The sequence below is a fragment of the Pelodiscus sinensis genome, chromosome 3, assembly GCF_049634645.1.
Source record: "Pelodiscus sinensis isolate JC-2024 chromosome 3, ASM4963464v1, whole genome shotgun sequence".
NCBI classification, from domain to species: domain Eukaryota; kingdom Metazoa; phylum Chordata; order Testudines; family Trionychidae; genus Pelodiscus; species Pelodiscus sinensis.
In genome coordinates, this window is record NC_134713.1 from 126,871,385 (window position 1) to 126,887,642 (window position 16,258).

General features: G+C 39.0%; 1 protein-coding gene across 7 annotated transcripts in view; it reads right to left on the reverse strand.

Moving 5' to 3' along the window:
• LYST (lysosomal trafficking regulator) overlaps positions 1-16,258 on the reverse strand; it is a 153,754-nt gene that overhangs the window by 65,958 nt on the left and 71,538 nt on the right. For all 7 annotated transcript variants that reach the window (XM_006122067.4, XM_075924798.1, XM_075924800.1 and 4 more), the window contains 7 exons: positions 16,060-16,250; positions 13,064-13,309; positions 10,981-11,154; positions 9,713-9,862; positions 8,720-8,857; positions 5,730-5,928; positions 2,988-3,119 (listed from right to left, as the gene is read on the reverse strand). In XM_006122067.4, the coding sequence (XP_006122129.2) occupies positions 2,988-3,119; positions 5,730-5,928; positions 8,720-8,857; positions 9,713-9,862; positions 10,981-11,154; positions 13,064-13,309; positions 16,060-16,250 (1,230 nt within the window). The remainder of the gene's footprint in view (positions 1-2,987; positions 3,120-5,729; positions 5,929-8,719; positions 8,858-9,712; positions 9,863-10,980; positions 11,155-13,063; positions 13,310-16,059; positions 16,251-16,258) is intronic.

The window sequence follows — 16,258 nt, forward strand, 5'->3', positions numbered from 1 at the left end:
AAGTCAAACAGCAGATCCTACAAGGAATGTTCTGTTCAGTACAGTCCCATATTTAAGTCAATAGACAATAAAACCCTGAACATATACGTGATTGGAGCTTAACACTAAAAAATTCCCCAAGGGTACATCTACAATGCACTCTTATCTCAAAATAAGCTATTCAGAAATAGCTTATTTCAAAATAGCACGCCTACACCGCAGGGAAGCCTCAAAATTAGTCCGAGGGAGGCTTCCCATGTAGATGTGCTATCTCGATTTAGAGCCCCAGGAAGCACTTGGGAGGAATAACTTAGAATGGTCCTGGTAAGGGACTACTGTGAAATAGCAGAAGTTGAATGTCTACACGCACCTTATTTTGAAATAGCTATTTTGGAATAGTGATAGAAATGTAGCCGTGTTAGTCTGGTGTAGCTGAAGCAAAATACAGGACTATGTAGCACTTTAAAGACTAACAAGATCATCTAATAAATCATCTTGTTAGAGGACTATGTAGCACTTTAAAGACTATTTTGGAATAGGCGTTATTCCTTCTAGAATGAGGTATACAGATTTTGGAATAAGCTGTCCAGAATAAGATTTTGGAATGACTGTGTAGACGCTCACATTGTTATAATGCTAGTTATCTTATAATCAAATAATGGTGCAGTGCAGACTCACCCTAAAAGACTAAGTATCTTAATAGGGCCAAACGTTGAAAAAGTAAGGTTATGTATGTAGATCACCAATTTTTCAAGTCATTTACGCTCTAATCTCAGAGGCAACTATGCAACATTTAAAACTGAATTAGTTTGTCTACTTTTACTGAATGGCAAATGTAAACTAAGCTACAGATTTCATCTTCATTTCTCTCTGTTTACTAATTCTCAGCTTATCTTAATTTGTTGTATTCAGGATATTTCATTCTGTCTCCTCTTTAGAGTGAGAGAGCTTTCTTTCCACTGTGTATTCACAAAAATCAGTTTTTAAAAATAAAACGTAAGAATCTGAAGGACTATCAGCAACTAATGCACAATATAACTGGGTTAGGATGCTCCAGTCTTCATAAAACAATATTAGAGCTGAGCATCTGATGCAATAGCGAAAGAGATTTTAGAGATCTGTGCATCCACTCGTCTGTGAGTCCATCTGTCTGCGAGTCCGTTTGTTCAACAACGCCTTCTAAATGGTAACAGCTAGGACCACAAAATTTGGTATGCAGCTTCTTCTTATCCTAACTCAAAGCAAGGTTAGGGTTTGATTGTTCCAGGAACACAGGATGTACCTGGAATTCAATTATTTCCCATAACATGGAATGGGAAGGGACAGAGAGGGAGGATGTGATAATCACAATTACCACAGGGGACAGACAGCTCTATTGCTGAGTGACCACAGGGGGCAGCCACACTACCAATGGAGTGGCCAGCTGGGGATGGGGCTCGCCATGTTGCCTGCTACCAGCCCAGGTAAGTGGCTGCCCTGCCGCAGATCCTTCCCCCAGATTGGGAGATGGGAAATCCCTGCCAGCCCCACCACTGGAGCCAGGCAGCTGGTGGGAGGCCTGCATGGCTCCCCTCTCCCAGGCCTGAAGACACCAACAGTAAGCCTACGCAGTATCCCCCTCCCCTCCATGCCTACCTTCCCACATCCACCCCGGGCCCCCCTCCTGCCCCGGGCCAAACTTGGAGAATGCCAGGTAAGTCTTCTAATAATCTCATTTTTGCAACGGTCTAAGGAAGACCTATTTGTCTGTAATATTCATCTGAGACAGATGAATGGATAACATTCTTGAAGAAATAACTTGTATGTAAAATAATCTGTTTATTGGTTTAAGTCCTCTCGTAAGAGCATAAAATGGCTAACGTTCACACACAAAACCTGAGGAGATTGCAATATTTCATGCCATGGTTTTAAGCAAAGTGAAAGGCATATTACTTTTGGGGAAGGGAGGGCGCAATAACCAAGCCTCAGTCTAGCAGGCACATAACACTTGAAGAGCTAACTTGTAATATGCTTTTCACAAGCGAAGAACTGCTTCAAATACAATAAAATCCATTTTGCAGTTAGGTCAGGAACGTGGTACTGTTGGGTTTTATAGAACTGAAATTGCAACAGTCACAAAGAGGAAATGAAAATGGAAGCAACTCACGCATCTTGTACATGTTGGCTAAGTGTTTGGATCCTGCAGGTTTAGCCAAAGATCATGCCTCAATGTAGATATACATTGAAGTCATAGTTAAGGCCACACTGATAGTTACATTGAAAGACTTTTTTGAACTAGCTTTAAATTTTGATCCAGGGATGATATTTGAAAATGTGTATAACAAACATTAAAAGACTACTTGTTAAATTACAGAATTATAGAGCAGTTTGCCCATGCTGGTTAATACATGTTAATTTTTTGCTGTAATGACTCAGGATTTGTTGGAAAGTTACTAATTTGTATTTTTATGGGCAGCTAAAATGTTACACTGAAATCATAACAGAAGATGATATTTTGCAAAGTGGAAGGTTGAGTAACTTGGATCCAATCTCTTTTGTATAATTATAGTATGTACAGCACACATACATGAACAGAATGACATCTCACCTTTTTACATCTCAACTTTTTACATTTTAAAGCTCAACTGCAATAGTAAACCTGGCAATTCCCTCCCAGCCAAGTAACTTGCTGGGCATGTAAGTCACACAATTGGGATATATACCTGGATTAAGTTACTCCTAATAGGGTTTCCTACTTTATTTCAGATATGAGGAGTATATTATACTCACTGCATCTTTCAAATACTGATTTTCTATTTTTTACTACATTTAAAATGGCCAAATCACCATTTCTCATCATGTCAAGTTATAAAATACTGATATGGTCCTAGTAATGTTGCATCAGTGGACTACATTTAAGTTGACTTTTCCACCACTTTACAATTGCAGCCTTTTCCCTTGCTTTGTTGCCAAACCCAGAAACTGTGCATATGCTTTCTAGCAGCAGGTATGTAATATCAATATTTTACCTCCCAGTGCTGAAGCAGTAAATCCAGTTGGACTTGTATTTACAAATGTACTACTGTCAAGTGATTTTCCACCACTGCTGGAATCTCTCAGGTACTTGATCGATTGGACCTTTTCCAGAAAAATCTTGCCATCTAGAAAAAGGGGGTGTAGGAGAGAGAACGTGGGCAGAGGGAACAATGATCTAACTTTATGCAAGTTTGTGCTCTTAGTGAATTAAACACAGATAAGTCAAAGCAATAATAGTTAATAAAAATTAAATTATTCGAAACATATCACTGCAAGATTTAATTAGTGAAGTGCTTTCCTTTCATATTTAAGACACACGCTTTAGAATGAAAGAATTATACTTTTGTTCAGTATAGTAGTGTTATCTTTCTCACTAAATGGATTTTTAGAATATTCTTCTCAGTGAAACGGTTCCCAAAATTGTACATTTGAAAACAGCATTTCCACACTACCTGCTAGTAGCCATCTTGCTGAAAAGTTAGCAACATAAAGGACACCCCTCTCTAATTCCTATCTCTCACAAAAAAAATGTAGCTCTTTATCAGGTTCACCAAGACTCAAAGTGTGCCTATGAAATCGGACATGGAGTCATGTTGGAGATCAAATGCTGACAATTGCATGCCATTCAAGCAGAGAGCCAATTACTGAAACTGGACATGGACTTGAAATGCATCTGCAAAAGTAGAGTATAGTCTGAAAATCTGGCTCAAAACATAATTATACCACAATGGGTTTCACCAGTCTCAAAACTATACATCATCTACAAAGTCAAAACGTACAGGCAAAAACCTTGAGAATATCAACTTTAATTAGAAATTAAATCTATAAAATATATTTTATGCTATATAGATGTGAAAAAGTGCTTCTTTACAAAAGAAGATTTTAGAAGTCTATACCCATTTTTGTTTACTACAGTAATCATTTACTACCACAGATCACATGGCTGTTCTTGATTACAAAAGTCCTAACTTTACTCACTTTCAAACGCTTCTGTGTTCACTTTTTCTAACTGAGTGCTGTCAGGAGATCACTGTGCATCTTCCACTGATGGCTCAGAAGGATAATTGACTATAGTAATCTTGAACAAAAACGTTGCCATGTGGCTAGTTGCAATTTCACCTCTTTCCTGTCTCCCTCATTTCTGAGGGATCCTCTGATTGGACCCCCTTCCAGCCTTAGCTGTCCTTTGTCTTCCCTAAATATGCATTTTACCTCGCTGTTAATTTCATTACAATTGTTGAAGCTCAAAATCATGTATTTAAAATGGATTAAAATCCAATAAAGTTTAAATACAGTAGAATCCTCTTAAATTGCAAATCTTGTTGAAAATAATGAATCAGTTATGCAACTGCCCAAATTATCCAAATTAGCATGATGTACACAACATTGCACATGAATTCTTTATGATATTTTATCTTAAAGCAACCAACAAAAACTATTGTAAAGTTATGTAATGTGCTTAAAGACTACCAATACTGTAAAACTGATTTATAAGGGGACTTAAAACCTGAAAAATTGCCTCAAGTTAAGGCTCACGCATTGGGACTGCTAGCAAAACAAGTAATATCTGGACAAGGGTTATTTACTAACTCCAGATGGCAGTTTGCATAGATCTACACAATCAGGAATTGTGCCCCTCACGGCACCTTTCTACATATCTACACTGACATTTGAGGATGGAGGAGTAGCAATCCATTCCAACTGCTTCTTAGTTGATTCAATTAATTTAGGAATTCTTTCAAGAAAAGACTAATATAGGGGAGTGGAGTTACATGGGTATTCTTCTGAAGGAACTATTAATTAGTGACAAAAACACTTTTCCTCTGATAACTGCCTGTATGAATTCACAGTACTGGAGATTAACAAGCAGGAACAGCCATCCAAGGAGAAAAGCCTGAGGAGAATTAGTTAGAGATGGCAGGAATGCACTCCCAAATTGGCATCTATATCTAGCCACCTAGTCAAGCAAGTAATGCTATGGAATTTACTGAGACCTCAAAATAGCAGCTTTGAAATATTTACCTCTGTGAGCATTATGAAAGCCATTTTTTGATCTGACAGAATGTGCTCTAAAGCCCTCAAGTACTTTATCATGTGCAATACCATAACAAGTTTGTCTAAGAGTTACTCTGAAAGTAGATGATTTCCCTCTTGAATAGGTCCCCATAAACTGCAGTTACATTTAAGGTAATGCTTTTCAACCTGGTGTCTGCAGACTTTATCTAAGATTTCTTAAGGGATCCACTTCTCCATTCAAATTCTTTTAGGGGCCACAAATGAAAAAAGGTTGAAAACGACTGATTTAGGGTTTATGGATAGATTTTCATACTGAGTGTATATAAACTAGCCTCTCCATAGAAGCATATTTGGGGAACTGGTAAACAGAGTATGTCTATACCTGGAGATGCAGGTATCATTTGCAGCTTGAAAAATGCATCTTATTGTCTTTGGATTTATAATTAATAACCTGATGAGGTATCATGAAAAATAGGAGGTCTATTTAAAGAATTTTTCTTGATAGAATCAAAATAAATATAAATTTTTGAAGAAGGAAAAAATTTTGGTTCTAAAACTCAATTCAGCCACTTTTGTAGAAACACTAGTTACATGGTAGTATATAGCACAGGCATTCACAGAACAGCTATTTATAAAATTAGTTTAATTTTATTTTTAATCAAATAGAGTGGCATTTCATCTTACAGTCTATTTCTGTTTGAACAAAATATTGTATCTACCTATGTGCAGAGCAAAGTAGAAGTTGGTGGGATTGTGACAAACATATGTATTAGTGGGAGGGTGAACTGCTAAGAGGAAATTGAAGATCAGTGTCAGTAATTCCAGGTCTGGGGGAGATCCAAGCACTTCTTCAATTATTTTCACAAATGATCTACAAACCTCCCGAGGCAGGGATGTAAGGTGCCCTTCCTTTTGCTCCTGAAAGAGAAACACACAGATAAAATGACCTGAATCTCAGTTTAACTCACTTCATCACTATACTCTTCCATATAGTACATGTAAGAAAAAGTCTTAGTATACTTTACCTAACTTGGAAGAAGCTACTGTGTTCATTCAATATTACCTGCAACTAGCATTCCTGAAACACAACTGTAATAACTAAGAAAGTTACACAAGTACACGTTAAAAAAAACCCAACAGATATTGAATCTGGCCTTATTTCTAAAGTTTGTTTCTCAGTGGTTCCATGGAACCACTTAGGTTGCAATTTTAGTGATGTATATAGATAAATAAAAATCTTACTATACATTTTAGAAGCATGAGTCTGTTTGTCCTTGAGTCTGTTTGTTCAATAGCTCCTCCTAAATGATAAGATCTAGGACCTCTAAATTGGGTATGCAGCTTCCAGTTATCATAACTTACAGCAAGGTCAGGGTTTGGCTGTGCCGGGATAATGGGATGCGCCTGGAATTCGATTGTTGCTCATAAAATGGAAAGCAGAGGTCTGGAAGGAGGGAATTATGTTGCAGAATGACCACACGGGGGGCAGCAAGGGGCCAGAGATAGGGCCCAGGACAGAAAAACTCCACTGGGCCAGCAGAGGATAGGGGTGGAGAAAGAGATGACTACTATATATAGACAAACTGTCTGAAATATAAGTCTGCTTGTCTCCTGCTGGAGGACATGCACCCCCTTCCCTGGCTGTGCCCGCTGCAGTGGCCACGGACTGGTGCATCTCACTTGCTTTAAGCTACTGCGGTGAGAGAAGGCTGAGGTTATATTCTCTCCGGAGACAGCCTACATTCCAAACCCCTCATCCCTAGCCCCACCCCAGAGTAATAATTCAAATAAAGAAAGACATTATTTGAGTTAAGGATCAAAGCAACAATAAGTAAATCTTCTAGTAATTAATAGATTTTGAAATATTAACTACAATTGCACAACTATTTAACCTAAGATTAGACTTACAAAAAATCCCACTAGGTGCCTTTAACTTCAAATCGGACTTTAGATCCCAAACTATTTAGACACATTTGTTAATTTGGTAGGCATCTATCTGCCACTTCTCTGGGAACCTAATTTTGTAATTTTAGTGCAGACTAAGGGCTATGGAACAGTTGCTTAGTAACATTACTTGTATTACAACACAGAAGTGTTTGACATTAGCATTGCTATCTTTTCCTGAACTCCTCTAGGAGTTAAGTTTAAAAGGCAAATCCATTTACAATAATTTATTAGAGTCATAACACAAAGGTTAGACTATTCTTGCATGAGGCATCGATTAGATGAAATTGGTAAGGGCTGACAATGCATTCCGTGCAGTATAAAACAGATTAAGATGTTCTATACTGGGAAGCACAGTCTATGAGAGTCACATGTAAGACAAAAATCACTAGGACTAGATGGGGTAAAATGACATTTTCTCCCCAGTTGCTTTAACGATTAAGAGAGTTTAGGGTCATTTTCTCTAACAGGAAGGGGAAGGAAGTGATGTGAATTGAAGACATTGACTATTACATCAAAGATTAGTCCAATAAGTGCCTTAGGTAATTGGGTCCAAAACACAACCTAAAAATGATAAAACTAGGAGTTTATGCACAGTGACAGACACATGGAATCACTAGGAACAAGTGACTAAAGAAAGCAATATAGAAGAGTATAAAGGAAATATTGTATAGGTTTCTAGAGAAGATAATTAGGAATATGGCAAAGGAAAAATGGGATTAGATAAAATAGAACTTATATAAAAGAATAAGTCATCTGACTTCCGAAGTCTCATGTTCTAGTTAATGGTCTTAAGAGGCATGCAACCATAGATAAAAGAAAGGTACTCCTGTTTTATGGCAGTACAAGAATATGGCAGTCATTAAGATTAGGGAAAACAAGTCAAGCCATTTTAAAAGCCTAAATTTGTTTATTCAAATGTAATATTAATTGTAATATACCTCTCTTTTTATAGCGGTATAATCCTTTAAGAATAGACTATAATAATTTGCATTTTCTTAGACAATCAAAAGTGATTGATGGTTATATGTTAAAAAAGTTTAATCTCCTGGGTGGCAGGTAATGTAGGCAAAACGTCCAGCTGCCCAGGAGGGCTAGGTTTGTGGTGCGACTGCCCAGCCCTTCTCAGTCAGCTGGGAAGGGTGAGGCTGCACCACCCACTGAGATGGGGGAGACTAAGAGGCCTGAGAATGTTCAGGGATGGAGGCCAACCACTGTCGTGGCTTGCCACAAGTGGAAAGGGGGAAAGGCCGCAGAAGGGGCAGAGTTGAGGTTTCCCTTCCCCAGCTGGGCATTCACTCACAGCCCATGTTTAAACCATATGTTTCTGAACACCATTAGCACTATCCACATTTTTTATTAACAATGATTTGAGAGTAAAGCTATACCAATATTTTGTATGGAAGATCTAATACACATGTGATATTACACAGAAGGACCATCTTAGCAGCCCAGTGGGAATGCTGAAGGAATGTAGTTAAAGTCCATTGCTCCTGAGGTTGGTGGGAACAGTGGCTGAACATGAGGCCATTGAGGGTACTAGAGGATTGTGCATCACCCTCCAATGACCTTCTCTACAACTCGTATATTCTGATGCAAGTATCACTGCTTTATAATGTCTGTAATAAGATAGGGGAAAAGGACTCGTCTTTACAAGGATACCTGGAAAAGTAAAACTAAACAATGGAGAATAATGTGCATTATGTTTTTAGTTTACCACTGAATTATTTACCAAGCATAAAATAATAGATAATACCGACAGTACCTGCAGAACCTGACATGTTAGCAGGAAGTGATGCAACACTTGAGCTTTCAACAGTTGTTTGATGTTAAACATTTGATGATGATGGTTAGCTCTGATAAGGATTTCCAGAGCTGCTAAGAGAGTTTCCCAAACACCTTGCTGAAAAAACAAGACGCGCGTATAAAACAAGAAGCACCAAATATAGCATCCCCCACTCTTTTCTATAAGCTATACTATCCTACTTTCAGTAGATTAAGATAATATGAAGCATTATAATTAAATCAAAATGCTTTTTACTGTATTTGCAGGCAAAGAAGGAACAGGAAAATTAAAAATTAGTTCCAAAAACTCTGACCTAGAAGAAAATTTATGCACGTTAAAGGGTATTATTACATTGTTAATCCTTAATATTTGACACTTTACCCATGTATATATAATTTTGAAAAATATAAAAAAGCATAATTGTATGCAGTGCTGTTGTAGCTGTATTCGTTCCAGAGAACTGGAGAGACAGGGTGGGTAAAGTTCTCTCCTTCAGGTCACCCAAAGAACTGCTCTGTGGAAGCTTGACCACTTGTTTCTCTTATCAATAGAAGTTGGTACAACAAAACATATAATCTCACCTACCCTGTCTCTCTAAAATTGTATAACAAAATGGAAGGATTTGCAATTACACTCTTGCTATAATACTGAATGCAATCAAGATCTATGCTAATGGCCATGAGAAGTTTGTTATTATTTCCATTTCTTCGTCACCAACTATTTTGGTAGCTGTTCAAATCCCCAAACTAGCAGCAAGAGAGCCATTTCAGATCAAGAAAGGATGATGACAGAAAGAGGAGGTTACTCAACTTTATCAGTAACTGACGTTCTTTGAGATGAGCGTCCCTGTGGGTGCTCCACTGCAGGTGTCGGTGTGTCCAAGCACCTGCTGTGGAGCACTACAGAGACTTCTCTCGAAGAAGTAGTACTGTACTTCTTAGTCAATTTTATCCGTCTTGAGATGGTAAATACCTGCGCTTTAGACCAGATCTTCCAATCAAGCAGCAACTCTTCTAGCAATTTAATATCTTGTATTACTGCAGTAGAATTCGCATCAAGCATGAATTGTCCGCTCTCATTTATATTAAGAATCTCATCACTGCAGCATCCTTCAAGAAGTGTCTAATAGGAAAAACAAAAAAAGAGACTTAGCTTGTGATCTGAGAATTGTAGACCACAATTAAATCCATATTTTAATAAGAGTTTGTTTCTACTCTATCTTATTTGCATCCTTTCTAGGCTTATGATGCAACATAGGTATGCTTAATCTTGCATCAACACTGTATGATAGGTGGCCTAGACTTTCCAAAAGATCCTCAGAAGATTGGTGTGCAGCACTTCCTAAAACTCACGTCTATAAGATGTCCTTAGCTGGCAATCCATCAGTTTTGAATGCCTTAGCAATAACCTACTTTCAGAAAAAAAATTCCACAGAATTTAAGAGATGTTGTCCACCTTCTTAACAAGGCATAGCACACATACACCATATGCCCATTTCAAATAAACATTCTCAAGTAAAAATGACATTTTGAAGGATTGAAAGGAAGTCACGGGGATGGTCCCCAGAGGACACCTATTCCTGTAGTTGCAAGAGAAATCTGCAGTTTTCCCTCCCAGGTGTAACAAAATTTGTAAGTAAGATTCATATGCCTGATATCCATCAAATACTCGTCAGGAATTCCTGGACCTACAAAATACATCAAAAACAGTTCCATCCTAGAGCAGATGTTCCAAAAGAAATGCTACCAGGATTATTGTTAAAAAAAAAAAAAAACTACATGTAAGGGATTGCAAAGAAACAGTTTTTGTTCAAAGATTTACACAAGCTCTTCCTCACCTCTTCCAAAAACATCCTACAGTATGTGCTAAGAGAGCATTACAAATAGTATTAGTTCAGTCCCCTCTGAAATAATACTGTTAGCTTCCACTTCTGATTTAAGATTTCACCTGTAGGTTCCTAAAATCTTCTGTTTAGCTTGTCATCTTAAAACAAAACTTAGCTAAGTGGGGGATATTTTTCAGATAGAAAGTTATACTTTCTATCCAAGCGGTTTCTTTAACATTCTCTCATTTCACCTATCCCAATAGTTTCTGGATTGAGGGCAACTGTTCATACATTGGACTGGCTCCAAACCAATAATTTGCATCCCAAATAGGACTTCAAAATCTAGGACTAAGATCATTGAGGATCTTCCAAACAATATACTCCACTATACAAACATTTTTAAACAGCATTATACCTTCAAAATGTAAAATCCAACAATACACTTGGGTTTGATCAACACCTGATGTATCATGGAATATCCATTACAGTTTTCCATCTCTTGTATTCTCTGTTGATTGTATTTTGTTAGTGAGAGTATAAGTTGTAGTGCTAATGCTTGAGTCTCTTCACAGTCGCTGATATCTACAACCTAGAAATAAGCCATTTTTAATTATTGAAGTGGTAACATTTTTGTTAGAGCTAGTGTAAAGAACAGATTTGCAGATATTCTGTAGAAAGTATTCATCACATAGCCAGACTACGTGAGCCTACAAATAGTCTCTTATACCCATACAAAAACACTACTCCAATAAATACACAGAATTCCCAATGGAGTTAATGAAGATCTTCCAATAAATTGGAAACTGATGAGAAAGATCCTTTCCACTGGAGTGAAAAACAGACACTCCTAAAAAACAACCACCACCCACACGCACATGAGCAAAAAGGAGTAAATAGCTCCCCATCATTTTGGGAAATCACATGGGAATGAAATATATGCAGCATCTGCTCAGTATTGTTTCAGGGAAATTGAGTAATTTATATGAGGAGGAGACACTTCCTAAATGCTACAAAAGCACCTTCACATCTGGCTTCTGGAGATCTAGGCTTCTGGAGATCTAGGACATAGACTGGCTGTAACTATAGCAGTCTGCTCCAATGTTAAAACTCTACTGCACATAGCACAGAGATTGTGTCAACTGTGTTACTGAATAAAACTGGTAAACAGACTGTAAATATATAGACAAGTAGTAAACAATATGAATGCAGTCCTGAACCCTATGAGAGACAACCCATACCACTCGAGTTCAGTCAGAGACGTTCAAGTAGGAAAGCTCAACTGATTTTGTACACATTCATATCCTACTCTCCTGTCACGTATGTATAACAATGCTGTATTTACACCAGCTGTGCTGCCTGACAGCTCTGAAATCATGTTTCATTGACATGAATGCTATGTATAGCAGAATCTGGAATTATACAGTTAGCAAAATTTAAGAAACACAGTAACAATGAATAGGAATAATTTCCACTGAGGATTTTGCAGTTAGAGCAGATAGCCTCATTCCCATACAAATAGGTCCCCCTATAGTAATGTGATAATTTGATCGAGTGTGCAAATGAGTCTTGGAATCACGTCAATCAATGTCAGGAAACCAGACATTCCAAGCGCAAGGATTCTACTTTGGCACCAGTAGTGGCTATAATCCAATATGTGGAGACACACAAAAGATGCAAAAATCAATCTAACTTGATTTATTTCATTTAATTTTTTTAAATGATCCTTCTGAATAAGTGACTTAGTTTTGACCAGACCTTTTTACTAAGCCATGTTTAATTCTTCAGAGTTTACCCTAAAAGCAAGCAATACCTATGAACAGTCTATGCTTCTACCCCACCCCAAACTGCACTCTTTCAGGTTTAAACATGTTCAGAGATGATTAGATTTAATTTGCATTTTGTCAGATGTGTATAGTGCATCAAGTATGGTCTCATACTTCTATGCATGCACTATATAAAAAAAGGCTGTGTGGAAAAAATATCCTATGAGGTCCAATGTATTTCAAAACAATTAACAGTTTGTCACCAACACATGAATTCAAATATTTATAAATGAATAAGGGTGGGCTTTTGAAGAAATACAATGGCACCAATTACTTTATATAATAAAAACCTAATTTTTTTTTAAACTCCATGATATTTTAAATGCAAGCCCTCTCTTGCTATTTAAGAGGCTAATACTTCCATAGAGTCAGATGCAATGTACAACACCACACATCATACTTACTATATTTTTTAGTTTAATTTTCACATCAACTTGCATGATATAACCATGGGCTGTTATAATAGCTTTCCGTTTCCTTTAAAATGCACAATAACCACATTGCTTATGATTGGTTATGTTCAAGCTACATTTTTCCATAATGTCAAAAGTGTACTTTTAAAAAAAAGTGAGAATTTTGAAACGTAATATTCTAAGAGAGCCACTTGGGTCTTAAACCAGTAGGTGTGCTACCAAAGACTGAAGAAAAAAATGTCACAATATTTTGAACTCTTACCCTAGCAAAGAGAAAGATAAATGCACCAGTTCCTCCAATTTCATGAAGTATGCCCTGAAGAGTTTTATATTCAACAGGCTGAAGCGTTTTCAGGTGATGAGCATCCAATAAATTGTTCTGAACTTCTTTTGAGCTGAAAGGTCTCTGAGAAGGCACAGTTTTCACTTGACCTTTCATTCTAATAACAGGTTCATAGATGGTGTAAAAAGCAGGGCAGCAAGTAGTATAGACAACAGCGAGACTTTCCTGAAACACAAGTTTTAGAAACTGGAATTTTTAGAAACTGGAATTTTCTTATTTGTTTTTACTTTGCCATAAACCATACAGAATAAGCTTTTGGCTTAGGAAATATAAAGCAGTAGCATCCAGAAACTTGTTTCTACTTCTCTCAAAACACTCTTCTAAATATATAGTAAAACCTGCACTATCCGGCACTTAACTATCTGGAAAACTTTAGAAAAATAAGCAAATTTCCTAGAGCAAATGGTGCTCCATTCTGCAAAGTGGAACTAAGCGTTTCGCAAAAAAATTCTACTCGTCCACCCCCTGTAGAGCTTATAGGCAGCTCCCATTGGAGCTTTGCCAGTGAGGGCGGGCTTCTGGTGGCACGCGGCCCTGGCTGCTCCACCACCCACTGCAGCTGCCCCACCACCGTGCACCCCCAGCTTACAGGATTGTCCCTGTCCCACAGGGCCTCCAGTGCCATGCAACCGCCTCCTCCTCCTCCACCTCCACACGTGCAGGCGGCAGCTTTTACAGTGGCCACTGCTGCTGGGAGGGGGACGGGTGGCTGGGTCCGAGGCACTGAGTAGCTGCTCTTGGACCTCAGTGTTTTTAAACTGCTGCCTGCATGGAACTCGGCTTAGGCTTTGCTGCGCGCCCCCCCACCCCCACAGGGCGCACTCAGGCTCTGCTGCCCCCCTGTGCACTGCCACTCTCCCCCCCCCATGTCCCTCCCCAGCTTGCTGGGGAAGCGGCAGAGTTTGGTGTGGCGGGAAAGGTCGGGGTTTCTATACCCTACAATCCCCACACCCTGCCAGCGGGTAGCCTGACCTGGTGCTGCAGCTATGCTGAGTTCCCCACTACATTGGGGGAGGGGGGCGCGCAAGGACTGAGTTCCCTCTCCCCTCCCCAGCCAAGGGGGGTGGGGGGAAAGAGCGGGCTGCCTGGAAGCTTTCCCTGCTGCAGCAGGGTGCCAAGCCAGGTAAGCATCTCCCTTCACCCACATCCCTCACTCATTCCTCTCCCCCCGCCAAGACCCTTTATTCCCAGCATGCTCTGACACCCTGCCCCCAGACCCCTCCTGTACCCTCCCTCCTGGCCTGACACCCTGTCCCAAGCTGGACCAGGCAGCTGGGATCCTCAGAACCAGAATTTTTAGATAACTGGAACGCCCTAATCCCCACGTGTGCTGGATAACACAGGTTTTACTGTATATTTGAGTGCCTGAGACACAATGCCATTCTCAGGCTTTAGTCAGGATAGCTGAAATAAGTCTCTATTTATAATTCCCCACCACCTTCCCCTTAACATTTTTTGAAGTATTTATACAAAAAGGTTATTTATGTGTGGCAAAAAACTTACATATCATAAACAGTAAGAAGAGACAGATAAGCTTCACTTCCATTCAAAAATATGAAAATTTTAACAATGCCTCATAGTAAATTATACAGCTGCTCATTTCAAGTTAAAGGATTGTTAACAAAATTTTAGTTTCAACTTTTTGTTCTCTGGTCGTCTAAACTGCTCACATATCACCACTCAAAGATGATGGCTAACACAGAGAAGACAATTTCAGAAGACTCATTAGAGGAGGTAATGAGATTGGAGCAAAATTCACCTTTCATCATGAGAGATATTTCACACCTAGGGCTAAATAGCACAGAAGAGACTTGCAAGGGGTTAATATCCTGGTTTTAGAAAAAACAGGCTATGCTTTTATTTTAAAAATTACTCTTTTATAGTGCAAGTCTTAAATACTAACTCACTCATGAGCAGACTACTACATTTCTCTGAACATTTTACTATTTATAATTGTTAGGTCTGACTTTACTGTGAAACAAAATGTGATAAGTTATGGCACTCTGGTTCATTAGGCATTCCACCTACACCACTCTTCCATCTTCTCTCCCCTTCAGCCCATTAATAAGTCTCTAAAAACCTGTAAGTAGGGGCTTGTGTAGGAATTTAAATGTGATGACTTTGGAGGGGCACACAAACACAAATGAAAGGTTCACATGACACCTCCAAGCCCAGAAAATTTCTCAGGATGTCTCTAGAAAGGACACCCAGCAGTGAAGAGACAGCAACACTGTGTCCCTGTAGCCCAGGGAAGGAGAAAGAAGTAGGGCTGGTGGGTACCAGCTGCACAGTGCTCTCCTCTTCTCCCACACAGCTCCTGATTCTCTTTCCCTGATTTCTGCTTTGCAGATTTCCCAATGAGATGAGACGGAGGTGGAGGCAGACACAACAAATGGGACTACAGCAGCAGGGAAGGAGAAGCAGCTGTAGGGTGGTGAGAGGAGGAGCTCAGACTGCTATTAGCAGCCCCGCTACTTCCTCCCTCTCTCCCCAAGACTCAGGGACAGATTTTTGGAGAGGCCCATGCTCTGCTTGTCCTCTCCCTGTGCAGGTCTCTAGCTGCAAGCTTCACATTCAGCCCGACAGAAGCAGAACAGCAAATAAAAACAAAAGAATCTTGATGAATGAGGGAGGGGGCAAAAGTCATCTGCTACTTGCTAACAAGGTGCTCAATTCAACTTCCATTGAAATCAATGGCTGTTCTTTCCACTGAGTTCTCACTGAGGCCAACCAAGACCCAAGAAAATTCCCATTCTTGGAGAGCAGGGCCTCAAATGAAAGAAAGCAAAAACTGTTACAGATAAAATCTCCTACACTGCCCAGGATTTTTTTTTGCCCAATGTAACATAAGGTACAAGTTTGTTAATGCACTGCTAAGAGTTTAAGTTTCAGCATGGCTCAGACTAGAAACTTACAATTAGAGATCCAATATCCACCTCCTTGTTTGTCATGAAGAGTTCCTTGATTTTTTCACACTGCAGAATGTCTTTACTTATGTATTTGGAATAGCTGGTCTTTGTTTTGCCATATTTACAAGGCATTAAAGAGCTAAAGTCTGGTCCACAGGCATATAGATAGAATGCTTCCTCTGGACCAATCTTTGCACCTAAACAG